Here is a 15,557-nt window from a genome sequence, read left to right on the forward strand (position 1 = left end):
TATGTGTCAGGCACTGCACTAGCTGGTGATGCTATCTGTGTCCTACAGAGCGGCTGACCAACTCCCATGACCTGACCACCCTCCTCACGCTTTCAAAACCTGACACACGGCCACTGTTATATAGGAGATACACCAGCACTGGCCTAAAAATGCCACCAGTGGACATAAAAACAATCTACAATCTCTCTTACATGATGCATTAAATTAAACTTTTTTAATTTGAAGATCAGGGTAAATTGTTCTTAATTTGTCTTCTGGGAAACATGCAAGTATCTTCTGTTGCTTCCAAAGGGCAGCACTAAATGGGAAAAAAATTATATTCCAAAAATTTGGACTTCTTCATCCTCTTAATGCATCGTGTTTCCTTCTGGAGCATCAGTGAATGTTTGAACCTTTCTAATAGTTGTGTTTGAGTCCCTCAATCATCCTCAGTGTGGAAAGATGGATCTCACAATCATACAGTCCCTGCTGGAAAGGGTTCAAATATACAAAAGATGCTGGAAAACTGAAGAATCTGCAGGACATGGAGGACTTTTCTGAAGAACAGTGCTCAGTTTAACTGTTCAGAACAAACAAGGGACTCATGAACAACCATCACAAAATAAAAAAAACAGTCGTAGTTCATCCAGGTAACCACACACAGTATTAAGAAGCAAGGGGTCCCAAACTTTTGAATGGGGTTATTTTAATAATTTCAGCTATTTATTTTGTCTTGTGGAATATATGTAAACATCTTTTATGTAAAATATCTTACTCAAGACAGTACTAAATAAAAAAATAACATGCATTTTGTATGATCTCTCTTATTTCGTTCAAATTATTCACATTTTCTGCAAGGGGTTGCCAAACTTTCACCTGCCACTGTATATATATATAAAATATGTTTTTAGTGGGCTACCTGGATGTCTTAAGGAAGCCCTGAATAAACAGGTTGATCAGGGCCTGATCAGACATGTTCCATCTAGGGATGTGCAAAACTACATATTTTCAAAACAGATTAGTTGCTCGGCTTCCTAAACTGGTTTCAGGTTTATCTGACCCCGATTTACAGATGCATCTCTTCCGAGAAGGTTTTACAGTGCGCACCGTCAAACATCTGAAGCGCAGTGGCTTCAAACAAAGGTTTTTTAAAACCAGTCTCCCTTACTAATCAACTAGTCAGTTGTTGGATAACTAATCCAAATCAATATCACAATAAACACCTATATTACTGCTCGAACGTTTGATATTAGTACACTTTATTAAAGGAATTAATACTTTTATTCAGCAAGGATGCATTAAATATATCAAAACTGACAATAAATACTTTCATAATGTTACAAAAGATTTAGATAGTAAATAAATTATGTTCTTTTGAACTTTCTTTGAATGAAAGAATCTTGAAAACAATAATGCATCGCATTTTCCATAAAAATATTAGGCAGCACAACTGTTTTCAGCATAATAAGCAGCAAAATCAGTATATTAGAACGATTTCTGAAGGATCGTGTGACTCTAAAGACTGGAGTAATGATGCTAAATTCAGCTTTGCATCACAGGAATAAATTACATCTTAAAATATATTCAAATAGAAAAAATAATATTTCACATTATTAATATTATTCTGTATTTTGATCAAATAAATGCAGCCATGATGAGCATAAGAGGCTTCTGTAAAAAAAATATATAAACTTTATATACAGGCCCATGCAGGACCAACTATGTTTACTGAACACATTCCCTTTAGATTCACACTATAACATATATTCTGTTCAAAACATCAGTAAACTCCAATGACTGACCACAACATCTTTCAAAATGGCTACCACCATACAAATAAACAGAACCGCTAAACAGTTATGATAATAGCTTGGATGTTTGTTTGCACTATCAACAGAGGAAGACATTAATTGTTCATCTACTTCTTGAATAAAAGACCTTTTTTGGGAGCAGCAACTTAAGCAATAAGCAAAACAAAAAGTCCCCATCATAATATAGACACCAAGGTAATTGTATGATTAAACTTATACTTACTAATGCGCACAGTCGATTAGTTGATATTCGTTGGAGCGTTCATAACACGCCTTAACGCCTTCATCATCCCAGAGCTTCTTCGCATGATCGAAAAACTCCTGTGGAGACAAGCATCTTTAAAACAACAATTTCTTACAAATGTAGAGCATCTGCATGCCAAAATGACTGAATTTCAATAACATTAGCATTCATTTCGCCTCGTCATTTAATTTAAGACATATTTCTTGAACTGATACCACTACATCCTTGCAGCTACATTCATAAAATGTGTTTTGGTTAAAAGCCTTTTGGCTGTTCTGGAAATAGACTGACTGATCACACCGGCCCGCCGCTGCTCCGAGCACATCTCATCATGCAAGCATTCAAACGCTAGTTTCATTTCCTACTTGTTTGCTACTTTACATAATGTACTGAAATATGAATTCTTTTTTAGCTTCATTAGCTGTTACAGACATGTACTTTTTAGAACTTATGACCACATGTTGTTAGAAAAATTGTAATATTTCTTGAACCGCTGTAAAATACAGTTTTAAGAAAGGTACAAAGCTGTCACTGGGACGGTACCCTAAAGGTACAAGAGCTAAAATGTAAAAAGTGGAACAAATCCAAGATTTCATCACGTTCACCAATGGATCCTCAGCAGTGAATGGGTGCCGTCCAAACAGCTGATAAAAACTTCACAAAAATCCACACGACTCTTTTAAACCATAACTTCTGGCCAAAATACAGACATATTTTTGTTTAGAACTGTTGTAAACGGTGCTTGATCGGTGCACATTTCTCTTATTATTCATTTGAAACAACTTTTTCCCCGAAGAAAGCGATATCATGGATAAACGACTCATATTTTAGCTGGAAGCAATGATTTGACGTTAAATGCATCTTAATTATGTCTTTGTTTATTACAGACATGCAGCTTTTCATTCTCAAGATGTTAAATTCTGGACTGAAGAGGTGTGGATTACTTGTGATGTTTTTATCAGCTGTTTGGACTCTCATTCTGACGGCACCCATTCACTGCAGAGCATCCATTGGTGAGCAAGTGATGTAATGCTAAATGATGAATAAAACTCATCTTGAATGGCCTGAGGGTGAATGCATTTTCAGCAAATTTCCATTTTTAGGTGAATTATTCCTTTACGATAACACACAACATACACGTTAGCAGTCAATATCACCTGTTGAACCCACGAGTAAACTACAAATAACTCCCTAAATAAGAATTGAATTTTCTGGACTTTCCAGTATTTTCAGTCCAACCGTACAAACATTCTAAAATTTATGAATTCATGAGTACCATTAATTAAATAAAGAGAAATCCAAGAGCTGAGGAAAGATCTGTGGTCTAAAACGGTCTAATTATAAATCTCCATTTCAGCTGAAACCACATTGTCTGAAAATGACAGTCTAAAAAAAACAAAGCCAACATATGTGCAACCAAAAGTCGAGACATCTGCCATTTCACCATCCAACTTCTCTGAAAAGGCGTTAATCGTGCTAGAATACCACCACAAAATAATAAAAAATAACTGACCCCATTGCACACTGTTTGATGCTAAAAACAAAACTCAAGCACAGCAGAAACATATGCTAAGCTAAAAGACAGAATCAGAACGACAGCGAGAGAACTTCTACAGTTTATAATTAGTGTCAGTTTCAGCCAGATCAGACGGAATTCAACAAATTTCACTGAAAATTCCCCAGGACAACAATTCCAATGTTTTCACTTGATACAAGCAAAGCTGAGAAAATGACACTGACAATTTTTCGATGACTTCGGTGTCTTCTAATGACTGACACAAATACCAGGTTCAGTAAACCTATGCCAACCTGCAGCTAAAACACACAGCTACTTTATGTCTAAATTAAACTTAAATTTCACTCGCTGACAAGTGCAAAAAGACTATATTTGTATCTTTGTCCTGAATTACACTCAGTCAACTGACAACTTAAGTAATTGATGCAAATGCATTTAATGTGAAAACCTTCTCTGTCCCGTGGATTAGTCAAAGTCTCCTGGATTAGTCAATCTGGAAATTAAACTCTACATATAAACCCAAAATATCCCTCACAAACCTGTAATTTAACAACCTAATGTGCTAGCAAACCAGAGATGCAACAACAATGCATGACAAAGTGCAAACAGAACGCAAGCTATCATAGCAACATGCTAACTGCATTAATGCATAGTTTCAAGAAGAAGAAAAAAACATTTTAGAATAGAATATTTGAACTACTGCCAAAAACACTACACTAAACACTAAATGTTAAAACACATCTAAATGATAATGGAGCATGTCTGTAAATTAATTTTTAAAAGTTTTAGTTGTTTGCTAGAAATGCTAGAACTTTATCTCAACTGCTGACAAAATTAAGACCTAATTTTTATCCTTACTGTTAAAAATTATAATATTTACCATCTATTTAAATGGAAAACTCAAACAGCAACAAAGCAGCCAGTATCTGTAACTTTTAACAGTAACAATCAAACTTCCAGCTAGTAGCAGGAACTTCACCTCAAGTACGTGATTTTAAAAAGATCATGCAAACTGGTATTTTCATAAATCAAAAGACTCATACAAAACCTCTCGGTAAGCGGTTCAAAAACCTCAGAACATTTACACAAATTCAAATGGCATTCAAAGCATCCTGGGTAAATTATGAAAATGAGGCTCCTTACCTGTGTGTAGTCAAAGTCAGAGAGCGGCGCTATGCTTCTGATATAGTCGATCCTAAACTGGTCCTCTGGATTAGCGAGTGGGACGGGTGGTATTAAAGTGCTCATTGCTGACACTATGGTCTAGAAATAAAACCCAAAGAGTTATGAGCCGTGAGACAGAGATACGATCTAGAAAACAACTTCTAGAAACTAAATCAGGAATGTGAGAGAGGCTCACTCACCACGATGGCGTCCTTCACATTTTTGCGAATGTCTTGAATTTTCTGTTTCTTTTCCCTGTATGAAAAAACATTCAAATTTGGTCAAAAGACAGTAAAATAGAAAAAAATAAAATCAAAGACTGAATTTTCAAATCTCCAACTACTGGTTCAGGAATAATTAAATTACAATGTTGTCATTATTTAATCCCCCTCATTGCCTTCCAAAGTTTTTTCTGTGGAACACAAAATGAGATATTTCACAGAATCTACATTCAGCTCTTTTCCATACAGTGACAGCTAAAAAAAAATAAAAAACAGCATAAAACTACATATATATATATATATTATTATAGGCTACATTCCAAGCCTCATCACAAGCCTGTGTATCGCAACCAAACTTGACATGTCATGAAATTGAGAATGAAATTTGAGAGCTAAAGTGAACGGAAAGGCCTTAAGTAAGTAACGATTTGAAGTTCAGTCTTCCTGATTCAAACCTAAGACATATGAACTACTTTTATGTTTGTTATCAAGTAGCTGGACACAGCTGCACAGAATTTCTAATGAAGTTGTGTCATTTAGACATGCCATTACAATTATTATCAGGATGCAAAAACTGTTTTAAAGAAACACGCATGAAACCTGATGAACATTTGGTCTAGGAGTCTCACTCATACAGATACAGATTCTGTGCGAGCATATAACACAGATGTTGATGTTGCAGTGAGGCACTAGCTGATAGCATCACTATCTGCTTCAGCATGTATGAGGGTTTCCTTCGCCATGCCGAGGCTGAAGACAGGGCCCAGCACTCACATAACGCCCTTCCATGCACATATATAACATCAGTACAGTAAACAGGTACTCACTCCGCATTAAACCCGTTGACGTGAAGAATTCTCATCTGCTTCACGATAGTGCTTTTCCCCGATTCCCCAGCACCTAGGAAAGCAAACACAGCCGTGTGAATACATGCAAAGTCTCTCAGATACTTCAGATATCACGGTGTGTGTTCTTCATGGTAGATTGAGCTGTCAAACACAGCCTCGTATGTCGGATATAACGCCTCAAGCCTCCGCTTACCCAACAACAACAGTCGATGTGTGGCTTTATAAGCCTGTCTCTCTTTTTGCAACTGTTTCTCTATTTTCTTGTTGGCCTCTCGCTGTGCTTTCTCGTCGATGCGCTGGTCTTCGGTTTTACTGCTCCCCAAACACCCCATCTTACTCCCTCGAAGCCAATCTGCGTGCTGCCCTTATGAACGATCAATCCGATTCCGATTCCGAAGAGAGAAAATTATCCACAATAGACAGAAGAAAAGAAAAAAAAAAAAAAGGTCGGTCGCCGGTGTTACGGTTTAACTGGTTTCCGTGTTATCTGGTGACCAACTTCCTGGTTCAGGTCCTTCGCTCCAGATGTGATGGGACGACCGCAGCAGATTCGCCGATTCTGAAAGCACAAACTGACGTGATATTAAGCTGTCTAATAACACTTGCTCATTACACGATTTTGGTATTCTTGTAATGATTACAAATTAATGGTATGATCGCCCGTAGCGGCTGAATTACTTAACAAAAAATAAAATAAAAGTCTGTTTGGCATGGGTTTCGAACACGCCCAAAAATAGCTGCGCTGGGAGACGCCAGTAATGAACGCACTGAGCTATATATATATCGATATATATATATATCGAGCTGCATTGATTCAATGGAGGATTTTTGGATTCAAATAGGATTTTACTCTCGGCGTAACATTATACAGCATGGCTGTGTTAACTTATGACCTTTTTTTTAGTTCAGCTACACTGTCTTTTGTAGCAGGATTTGCTTATAGAGCATTAACGTCCATTTATTTATTTATATAATTTCATTTCTTTGTTGTATTTTTGTCCAGTACACAAAGACAAATTCCTTGTACATGTAAACCCATTGTATCTGGCAATAAAAGGGATTGTGATTGTGAAAGAACTTGTGGAGCATTGATTGAAAGAGTTTGGAAAATTGTCCTTTCTCTATTTAAACATTGTGGCTAAGAGATATTTGTCCATATCGAAATCCTGATTATTACTAGTAGTGTTTTACTAGTACTAGTAGTTACACTTTAAAGGTTGTCTTGGATAGTTAGCAGATGTTATAGGGTTTTTTGTAGAAGTGTATGCGGGCAGCCTGCCAGTGTAAGAATGTGTTTAATGGTCCACTGGATCAACATAGAACTAGACTTAAACTTTGGGGTGTTGTTATGCAATAACAATGTTTACATTAATGGGATTCGTTGTGACTGATCGTATGATCAAATCATTCAGCAGCATTAGAAGTGCTTTGGCTGGAGAATGACGTTAATTTATTGTGACAGTAAAACTAGATTTTGGCTAGCAAACAGGTCATAAGTTAACACAGCCATGCTGCATAATGTTACGCCGAGAGTAAAATCCTATTTGAATCCAAAAATCCATGATTGAATCAATGCAGCTCGGTATATATATATAGCTCAGTGCGTTCATTACTGGCGTCTCCCAGCGCTACTATTTTCGAAACCCATGCCAAACAGACTTTTATTTATTTTTTGTTAAGTAATTCAGCCGCTACCGGCGATCATACCATTAATTTGTAATCATTACAAGAATACCAAAATCGTGTAATGAGCAAGTGTTATTAGACAGCTTAATATCACGTCAGTTTGTGCTTTCAGAATCGGAGAATCTGCTGCGGTCATCCCATCACATCTGGAGCGAAGGACCTGAACCAGGAAGTTGGTCACCAGATAACACGGAAACCAGTTAAACCATAACACCTGGAAGGGTTTTGTTTCTCCTCCCTGTTACAACGTCTCAAGCAGCCCAGGCGTCAATCAGGGGACGGGATTAATTAAATTGATCACATATTGATCGGTAAAGTGGGATATGAACTTGCATCTGGATCCGGGGGTCTCGGTGAGCCCCTGCCAGGCGCTCTTTCCTTCTCTTCTGTTCTATCGCCCTCTCGGTATTTTCTATGTGATATTCTCTGCCTGTATCTCTGCTGTAGTCTGTAACTCAGCACTGCCTGTGTCTGTCACACCTGGTAATGGCGGTTAAGAACCAGCAAAACTGTTACAAAGTATCGCTGACTGGCAAGTAGGGCTCGCTGCATCCTGCGGTGGACATCCAACCCCGCCCACATCCAAGTGTGACATCATATTGGTAGGTTTAGGGGTGGAGATGGGTTGGGTTTAGGTAAATGTAAGGTGGGAGGAGTATCTCTACTAGTCTGTAACTCAGCACTGCCTCTGTCTGTCACACCTGGTAATGGCGGTTAAGAACCAGCAAAACTGTTACAAAGTATGTCGCTGACTGGCAAGTAGGGCTCGCTGCATCCTGCGGTGGACATCCAACTCCGCCCACATCCAAGTGTGACATCATATTGGTAGGTTTAGGGGTGGAGATGGGGTGGGTTTAGGTAAATGTAAGGTGGGAGGAGTTGGATCTGGATCCAACCACGCCCCCTGGATCTTGTGGGCTGCAGCGAGACGCTCCTCCTGACTGGTGGAACACTGTAACGAACGAGATCGTACATGGAACGTTTCGACGTAACAATGCGAGTAAAGAATGATACAATGTAAAGTGTAGCGAATGTGACATTGTAGCAGCTGTATGGCTGGGTATCAAATTCTGTTAGGTTTTCTACCCCCATCTTAAACCGGTCTAAGCTGGTTTTGCAGGTCTTAAACGGTTTATGGTCTCTCAGCCTGACAAACTGAAAGTTCTCCCTCTAAGGCTGACTAAACTGGGAGCGATGTTCTGTTATTATACCGATTATTGTAGCATACAGGAAATTTAATTATGTCTGGCTAAAACCAGACTTTCTCACTTTAACTAGCCACAATTATTATTTTTGAGTTTTTATACAACTCCTTTTAATCCAGTGGTACAGCCAGACCATAAAGGGACTGAATTCACCACCGACTTGATGAGTTTCACCACATAAATGAATAATATAAAAGGAAACCAACAGTGGCTTCAACAAGAAAGCCTGGTTGACCATCATCAATATTCATAACCTTTTTTCATAATGTTAATTATTTGGCCTTATCCTATCAGACATTAATATTTCATCAAATCATCATATATGTCAATAAGCACTTTCTTAAAAAATTGTAGTTCTCCAGTTTTAGACTGAACACATATGACTTTCACTTCTCATAAAACGTCTATTAAAAGCTTTTAAATTCATGTGAACTAACGTGGCTTTTGTTAAACCATTAAGCAACTGTGGGAAACCATGAAATATGCACCATGCTTGCAAATACATTTAAACATTAATTAAAATTATGAAGAAAAATGTAAAAGCACTGAATTCTTGCACTGAAATATGCAAGGTGAAAAAAAATACAAAAGAAAATGTTTCCTAGTGGCTCAAATGGGTATTAACAGTATAGAAAACAGAAGCATTTGTGGTTTAGGGATTATAAATGACATAAAAATTTAAAAGAACAATATATAAAATATGCTTTAGGCCCAACTTGTTAGAGAAGCAGACTCAGACAGATGGTTAGAATACAACAGGTGAGTTTTATTGCAATCAGTGGAGTCAGCGGTTTGCTGATGGAGGTGAGTAACAAGTTCAAGGAACAAGTATAGTAGTACGATGAGGATGATAGTGGAATATCCTTTGCTTTCACAGTAACTCGTGGATAGGGGAGACGGAGCACACACCTCACAATCCTGGACAGGGGAGACACACTCGTGGAGATCCATGGAGACACAGACGATGGAGTAGAGCTGTGAAGAACACGCTGGAGATGAGACGGGGTAAGTAGGAGATCAAGGTAAGTAGACTGCTGAGACAAGACTGCTCCTACTCCGGAGGTAGACGTGTCTACTTCTACTAGGAAGGGCTTCCCAGGATCAGGATGGATGAGGAGTGGAGCGCTGGTGAAGGCTTCCTTGAGGGTTTCGAAGGCTTCAGTGGCGTGGCGGCAGGTGTCTAGGACAGAGACTTGGGCTTGTTCTTCAGGAGGTTGGTGAGCGGGTTGGTGATGATGCTGTAGTCATGTATGAATCTTCTATAGAAATTGGAGAATCCTAGAAAGCTTTGGAGTTCCTCGATGGTAAAAGGAGTGGGCCAGGTCTTAATGGCTTCCACTTTCCTCTCGTCCATCCGGATGCCACCGCTGTCGATGTAGTATCCAAGGAACTGCACTGAGGGTAGATGGAAGGAACATTTTTCTGACTTGAGAAACAGTTGGAATTCCCTCAGGCGTTTCAGGACCTCCGCAACGTGGTGGCTATGTTTGGCCAATGCTCCGGGAGTAGATGAGAATGTCATCTATGTAGAGGAAGACGAATCTATGGCGAAACTCCCGGAGAACTTCATGCATGAAGTCTTGGAATACGGAGGGGGTGTTGACTAATCCATACGGCATCACCCGATACTTGTAGTGACCAGTAGGGGTAATGAAGGCAGTCTTCCACTCGTCCCCCTCGCGTATCCGGATGAGGTTATACGCGCTGCGGAGGTCCAACTTGGAGAAGACGATGGCTCCACGGAGATATTTGAGTGCCGCTGGGACGAAAGGAAGAGGATAACGGAATTTGATGGGGATCTTATTGAGTGCCCGGTAATTGATACAAGGCCGCAAGCTCGAAGCAGCAGGGGACGTTGAAGGGCAGATGTAACCTTGTTGAAGAGCCTCTTCAATATACTCCTCCATGGCCTTCTGTTCAGGAAGTGAGAGTGGGTAAATTCTTTAAATGACTGAGGGGTTTTCCAGTTATCGACTGGACTTGGTAGGTGGTCTTGGTCGCTGTGATCGGGAGATTGAGTTGGCGGCAGAGGCTTCCGGAGATGAAATTCCCGGCTGACCCGGAATCGAGGAGGGCATGTACACAGGCATTAGAGGCAGTAAGGATTACTATGGCAGTGAGGGGCTGCATATTAGCCACAATTGACTTTATAACACTCACCATCGGTCGAGGAGGACGAATTGGGCATGTGGAGATTACATGCCCGCCAGCACCGCAGTACAAACACAGGCCTTGGGTCAGCCGCCTCTGCCGCTCAGTGGAAGAAAGACGGGTTAGGTCAACTTGCATGGGTTCGTGGCCTGGTTCTGGAGTGCTGAGAGTCACTGGGTGGCGAAGGAGTGCAGAGCTGGGAGAATTTTGGGATACCAAGAAGCAAGACTGCACACCTGATGGAGAGTTGGATGAATCTCTCCAAGCCGTGGGAGTCATCGTATGCAGAGAGCTGCAGCCGCACTCTTGGGTCCAGTCCCTGCCGATAGGTGGTAAGGAGCGAGCGCTCATTCCAGCCACTGGCTGCTGCAAGGGTTCTGAATTGGAGAGCATAGTCAGTTATAGACAGAGATCCTTGACGACGATGATACAATTGCTTTCCAACAGTTGAATCACCGGCCGGCCGGCCGAAAACTTCTCTGAAATGTTCAATAAAACTGTTAGCAGATTGTGTCACAGTACCGGATTGGGCCCAGATGGTCTCAGCCCACTGGAGCACTCGTCCTGTAAGCAGGGAAATGATGAAAGCTATCTTGGCTCTGTCGGTGGCGTAGAGATGCGGCTGCATTTCCAGAGCGAGTGAGCATTGTAGGAGAAATCCGTCGCACTCCTCCGCCACACCAGAGAAGGGCGCCGGTTTGGCCATGGGACTGGCAATCACATACTGTCAGGATCTCGGTGGGGGCTGCCTTGTTTTGTTGTCCTGGAGCACGTGGCCCTTTGTTTTGACAGCTTGCCATGTGCTCCGCTGTCATCGTTGTGTCGACTCCGCCCCTCTTGTTATCCTGTTTGCTAATTCTCTCTATTCACCTGCACTCTATCTTGTCCTCATTATCTCCCCTTTATCTTGCCCTCGTGTCTGCCGTTTTGTGTCAGTCCGTATGCGTGTTTCTGAATGAATGTTTTTCTCTCTGCTGGTTGTGTATGCTGACCCAATATCGTTCTGTTTATTTTTCTAGTCCTGTCGGCCTGGCGCTCCTGTTTTTTGCATCCTTCACTTTTTGTACTCGCCTGCATCTCTAGGACTCTGGGTTGCTCTCTGCTTTGGATAATTTCTGCCCGAATGCCCGCCTCGTCACAGTAGTTCCTCCCGATTCATCTCGGCTCGCGCCCGGCGCTTCCCCTGGATTTCAGCGGCAGCTGGTTGTCGCCGTCTCGCCGCCACTTTGCCCCGCTGGCTCGGCTGAAGCTGGATTGATCTTCGCGTTGTGCGGACGGACTGTTTGCTGACGGTTTACGCCGCCCGGCTGACTTTTGGGACTGAGCTTTTTCTGTTTTCTTTTTCAAATAAATTTGAGTTTATTCACCTGCTGTTGGATCCCGTTCGCGTTCCTGACACATACGGTGAAGAAGAGGTGGTGTCGGTGCTGTTAGTGACACAGGTTGAGTACACAGGTTAGTAGCTGTAGTAGCATCAGTCCACTTCGAAAGGAAACGAGATCGGACAATTAGCTGGTGTGAGGTGTGTGCTTTTATGTGCAGGTGTGTGCAATTAATACTCAGGTGAAGGAGTGCGTTGTGATTGGGAGGTGAATGAGCCTGGCTGATCTGTGACACAACTACTTTAGGCCAGGAAAACAACAAAATCAGACCAACAGTATTTCAACATTGCAGCAGCATCATGTGAAGTATTGTTCATACAGAAATTATTCTGTAGAAGTTTTATTCATTTTTTTTAATCTTTTAAAAACAATGAATAAAACTTGTGCTCAGTTTGAAGGTCTGAATTAGTGTCTGAATTACTGTTTTCAGACAATAAAACAAAACAATTCATACCAGACAGCATTATTAGATTATCTAAGCCCTACTTTTTTAACATTTAAAACGTTATATGGATATATGTTAAACCAACGTCATTCAAACTTCTCTCATAAGTATTCAAAAACTACTGCAATTTCTGCAGAATATCCATAGGTACCAATTTGTTTCACTGCGTTAGACTGGATGGAAGAGTTTTTGGGAAACTCTTGTATTTACTCGAGGATGAAATCTACTTGTATGTTTCTGGCCTAAAGCTTTTGAGATGAATCTTTCAAAACAACAGAGCATATTGCATAATGCTACCATTACAATTAGCTAGCCATATGCAGTTAGGGCCACGCTAGAGCCAAAGTACATGTTCAGTAAATGATAAAACCTATTTGCAGGGTGACAAAGTTCAGTTTACAGACCACATACACTTCACATTGCAATGCTACAGAAAGGAACAATGCCAACTTCTGTGGAAGCATGGCAACCTCTTGGTTTTGCCCCAAAAGGATTCCCTATATGGTACAACCATAATCAAACTATTCAACACTTATAGAAGGAGCTAAACACCTCTTTTGGCTATTCACCGGTGAGGGAGGCATCCATTAAAATAGACAAAGCATGTGCTATATTTTAATATAGGTCACTTAAAATAGGCTATTTTTGAGCTTTCATTAAATATAAGCAACAAGACATGTTATTTAATAATAGCCAATGGGCAAAAATACCTGTTACCGTTATTAAAAGTAAATGATATTCGCTTTAGGGCTGTGTTATCTACTACTTGATATGCCACATATTTAAGTAGTTACAGTACAACTTGTACAAAGACATTCCCAAGGATGTATCCTTCTTCTGAACTAAAAATAACTGTACCATAAAGCTTCAAGATAACTCTATTCAAGTTAATTTATAAGCCACATCTTGGATGACTTCTCTCTTTATAATTCTATTATCAATTTCTAAAAACTGACAACATCTGCAGCCAAGGTTGTTTAATCAGCCTTCATGTAATTTCAATTTCATAACACTACTGTAAAACCAGACTTTCTTAGATTAATAAAAGAAAAGAAATATATGAAATTAAAAATGGAAAAATATAAGCGCATAAAGAGCTGTGTTTGTCTTTGGCCAACTATGCCAGAGTTCAACTGAGCCATGTGCCAGTAAACAGTGCAAATTTGCTCTTTCTTTATTAATAGCTCCAACATCATTGCTTGATTTTGATTTTGGTCAGATTAGAAGAAAAATGAAAAATGTTACTTCTGCTGAAAATATGCGTCTGTAATTTTTTCGGCAGAAGCAAGGGTTTAAATGAAAAAGTCTTGATGCATTGGTTTCTTATAAACACTGCTTTTCGCTTCACAAGACGTTAACTGATGGACTGGAGTTGTGTGCATTACTTGTGGATTATTGTGATGTTTTTTTCATCAGTTTGGACTTTCATTCTGACGGCACCCATTCACTGCAGATGATACAGTTGGTGAGCAAGTGATGTAAATTTCTCCAAATCTGTTCCCATGAAGAAGAAATATCATCTACATCTAGGATGGCATAAGAGTAAGTTATTTTTCAGCAAATGTTCGTTTTTAAGGCCACTGTCTTTCTTAATATCAAGCGCCTTTTGATAAAGCAGCATGAAAGATTATGGAACAACTGTAAATTCCCAGTGTGGATTAAGAAGTCAGCCAATTCATAGTGTTATCAGTAGCAATGGACAATAAATGAATGAAATCAATCGACAGTAAATCTAATACCTTTAGTCCTAATGACTCATGCCTTTGGAAACACGTATCCACACAAATTGTTTCAGTATACAATCAGCACAGACATCACTTAGCAACATACCAAACTTAACAGTCCAGTACTAAAGACATATCTGGAAAACTGATAAAGGAAAATGCTTTTGCAGCATTTAAAACAGCTGTATAGAATCAAATTAGGTACTTATTTAATATGATACTGTTAAGTATGTTTCTGTATAGTGTGTTGTTTAAAATCAAAGGGCATCTGTGTAGTTCAGCAGGTTGTCTATAGCTGGTTTCCAGCATTAAACTAAAAGACTATCAGGATATTTGTGTGAGTTGTCAGCATCCCAGAGGTCAAAGTAATAGATTATTTTACTATGACTTAGTATCTTATCAAAGCATCATGTCCTGGCTGAAAAAAACTATATGAGCTCAGTTTTATTTTCTGATATCTTGCTCACTTACATCATCAGCAGATCCATTAATTATCTATGGAAGGGAAATAATATACTTTTTAGAATTATTTTTCCATTTTTATTTTATGTAAAGGCCCAAGACGGCAAATAATACATATAAACAGATAACATAAAATAATGTATGGTTCTTTTTTGAAGCCTGAACATATAGACGTATTATTATAGAAGTATTTTAATGCCTCGAAATACATGCAACAATGCATTATATCTTTATATTTTGTAATAAATAATTGTCAAATCGGTTATTATACATTATACCTATTATACTTTTAATGCATTGCAATGCATTAAAACAAATGGCAAATCTAACTCCAAAAAATAATAACATAATAATAAACTATTAATAATGTACACTGTTTTTAATTTACTGAAATTTTTACACATTAAATTGTTCTCCTCAAATCTCATTGTTTTGAAACATTCCACTTTTTCATAATTGCTTTTGTCAAAAATTTAATTATTATTATATTTACTTTTATGAAAATATCCATAGTTCATCATGTTTTATTGTTGTAGTCTAATAATTATTTAGTTATGTGTCAAAAGCAGAAATAAAACCAGCATACTGGTATAAAATGCAATCATTAATTAATCTCTACAAGTGTATTATGAGTCGTTGAATATACTGAGAAGATATTAATCTTTCAAGTATATGCTAGCATTCATTTTAGCACGGCTATATCACGTCAATGCCCACTC

At 39.1% G+C, this 15,557-nt stretch overlaps 1 protein-coding gene across 2 annotated transcripts in view; it reads right to left on the bottom strand.

Moving 5' to 3' along the window:
* The window catches only part of LOC306863323 (guanine nucleotide-binding protein G(olf) subunit alpha), a 29,471-nt gene that overhangs the window by 13,159 nt on the left and 755 nt on the right, over positions 1-15,557 (bottom strand). The window contains exons 1-5 of one of the 2 annotated variants that reach the window (XM_079406580.1): positions 5,977-6,342; positions 5,763-5,835; positions 4,915-4,969; positions 4,694-4,813; positions 2,014-2,111 (exon numbers count right to left, since the gene is read on the bottom strand). In XM_079406580.1, the coding sequence (XP_079262706.1) occupies positions 2,014-2,111; positions 4,694-4,813; positions 4,915-4,969; positions 5,763-5,835; positions 5,977-6,115 (485 nt within the window). In that variant the 5' untranslated portion in view covers positions 6,116-6,342. Of the gene's footprint in view, positions 1-2,013; positions 2,112-4,693; positions 4,814-4,914; positions 4,970-5,762; positions 5,836-5,976; positions 6,343-15,557 lie in introns of those variants that run through there. The other variant, XM_079406579.1, reaches the window with a different exon arrangement.

This window comes from Barbus barbus (assembly GCF_936440315.1).
Source record: "Barbus barbus genome assembly, chromosome: 44".
Classification (NCBI taxonomy): domain Eukaryota; kingdom Metazoa; phylum Chordata; class Actinopteri; order Cypriniformes; family Cyprinidae; genus Barbus; species Barbus barbus.